Source organism: Equus quagga, chromosome 20 (assembly GCF_021613505.1).
Source record: "Equus quagga isolate Etosha38 chromosome 20, UCLA_HA_Equagga_1.0, whole genome shotgun sequence".
In the NCBI taxonomy this organism is placed as follows: Eukaryota; Metazoa; Chordata; class Mammalia; order Perissodactyla; family Equidae; genus Equus; species Equus quagga.
This window is the reverse complement of record NC_060286.1, coordinates 12,913,265-12,913,620: the sequence shown is the minus strand read 5'-3', so window position 1 is coordinate 12,913,620 and position 356 is coordinate 12,913,265. Positions and strand designations below refer to the sequence as shown.

Below are 356 nucleotides of genomic sequence, written 5' to 3'. Positions count from 1 at the left end.
GTTTTAGCAACAGAGTCCTTGTTCTGCAGAGTACCTGGAGAAGGTGCAGGAATAGCTACCTTCAGGGCACCCTGGGCCTGAGGACCACTGTCCTGCCCCATCAGCTGAGTTCCTAGCCCTGAAGGGACAGAATCCTCTTCTAGGGCTCCCTGGAGGGCCACCTGAAGCTTCCCTGAAGGTGCCATCTGAAGAGCTGTGATTGGGGCAAAAAACAGGTCTATTGAGAGCTCCCTTAATTCAGCCCACACCTCAACACACACACACCCCAACACACATACACACACAGCTCCCTCAATTCAGCCCACACCCTAACACACAGACACACAGAGAGACAGACACCCACCCACTCACCCACC

The 356-nt window shown here is 54.5% G+C and overlaps 1 protein-coding gene across 1 annotated transcript in view; it reads right to left on the bottom strand.

Moving 5' to 3' along the window:
* LOC124231085 (pleckstrin homology domain-containing family H member 1-like) overlaps positions 1-356 on the bottom strand; it is a 49,960-nt gene that overhangs the window by 24,340 nt on the left and 25,264 nt on the right. Inside the window, exon 6 of the mRNA XM_046647738.1 lies at positions 60-248. Coding sequence (XP_046503694.1) covers positions 60-248 — 189 coding nt within the window. The remainder of the gene's footprint in view (positions 1-59; positions 249-356) is intronic.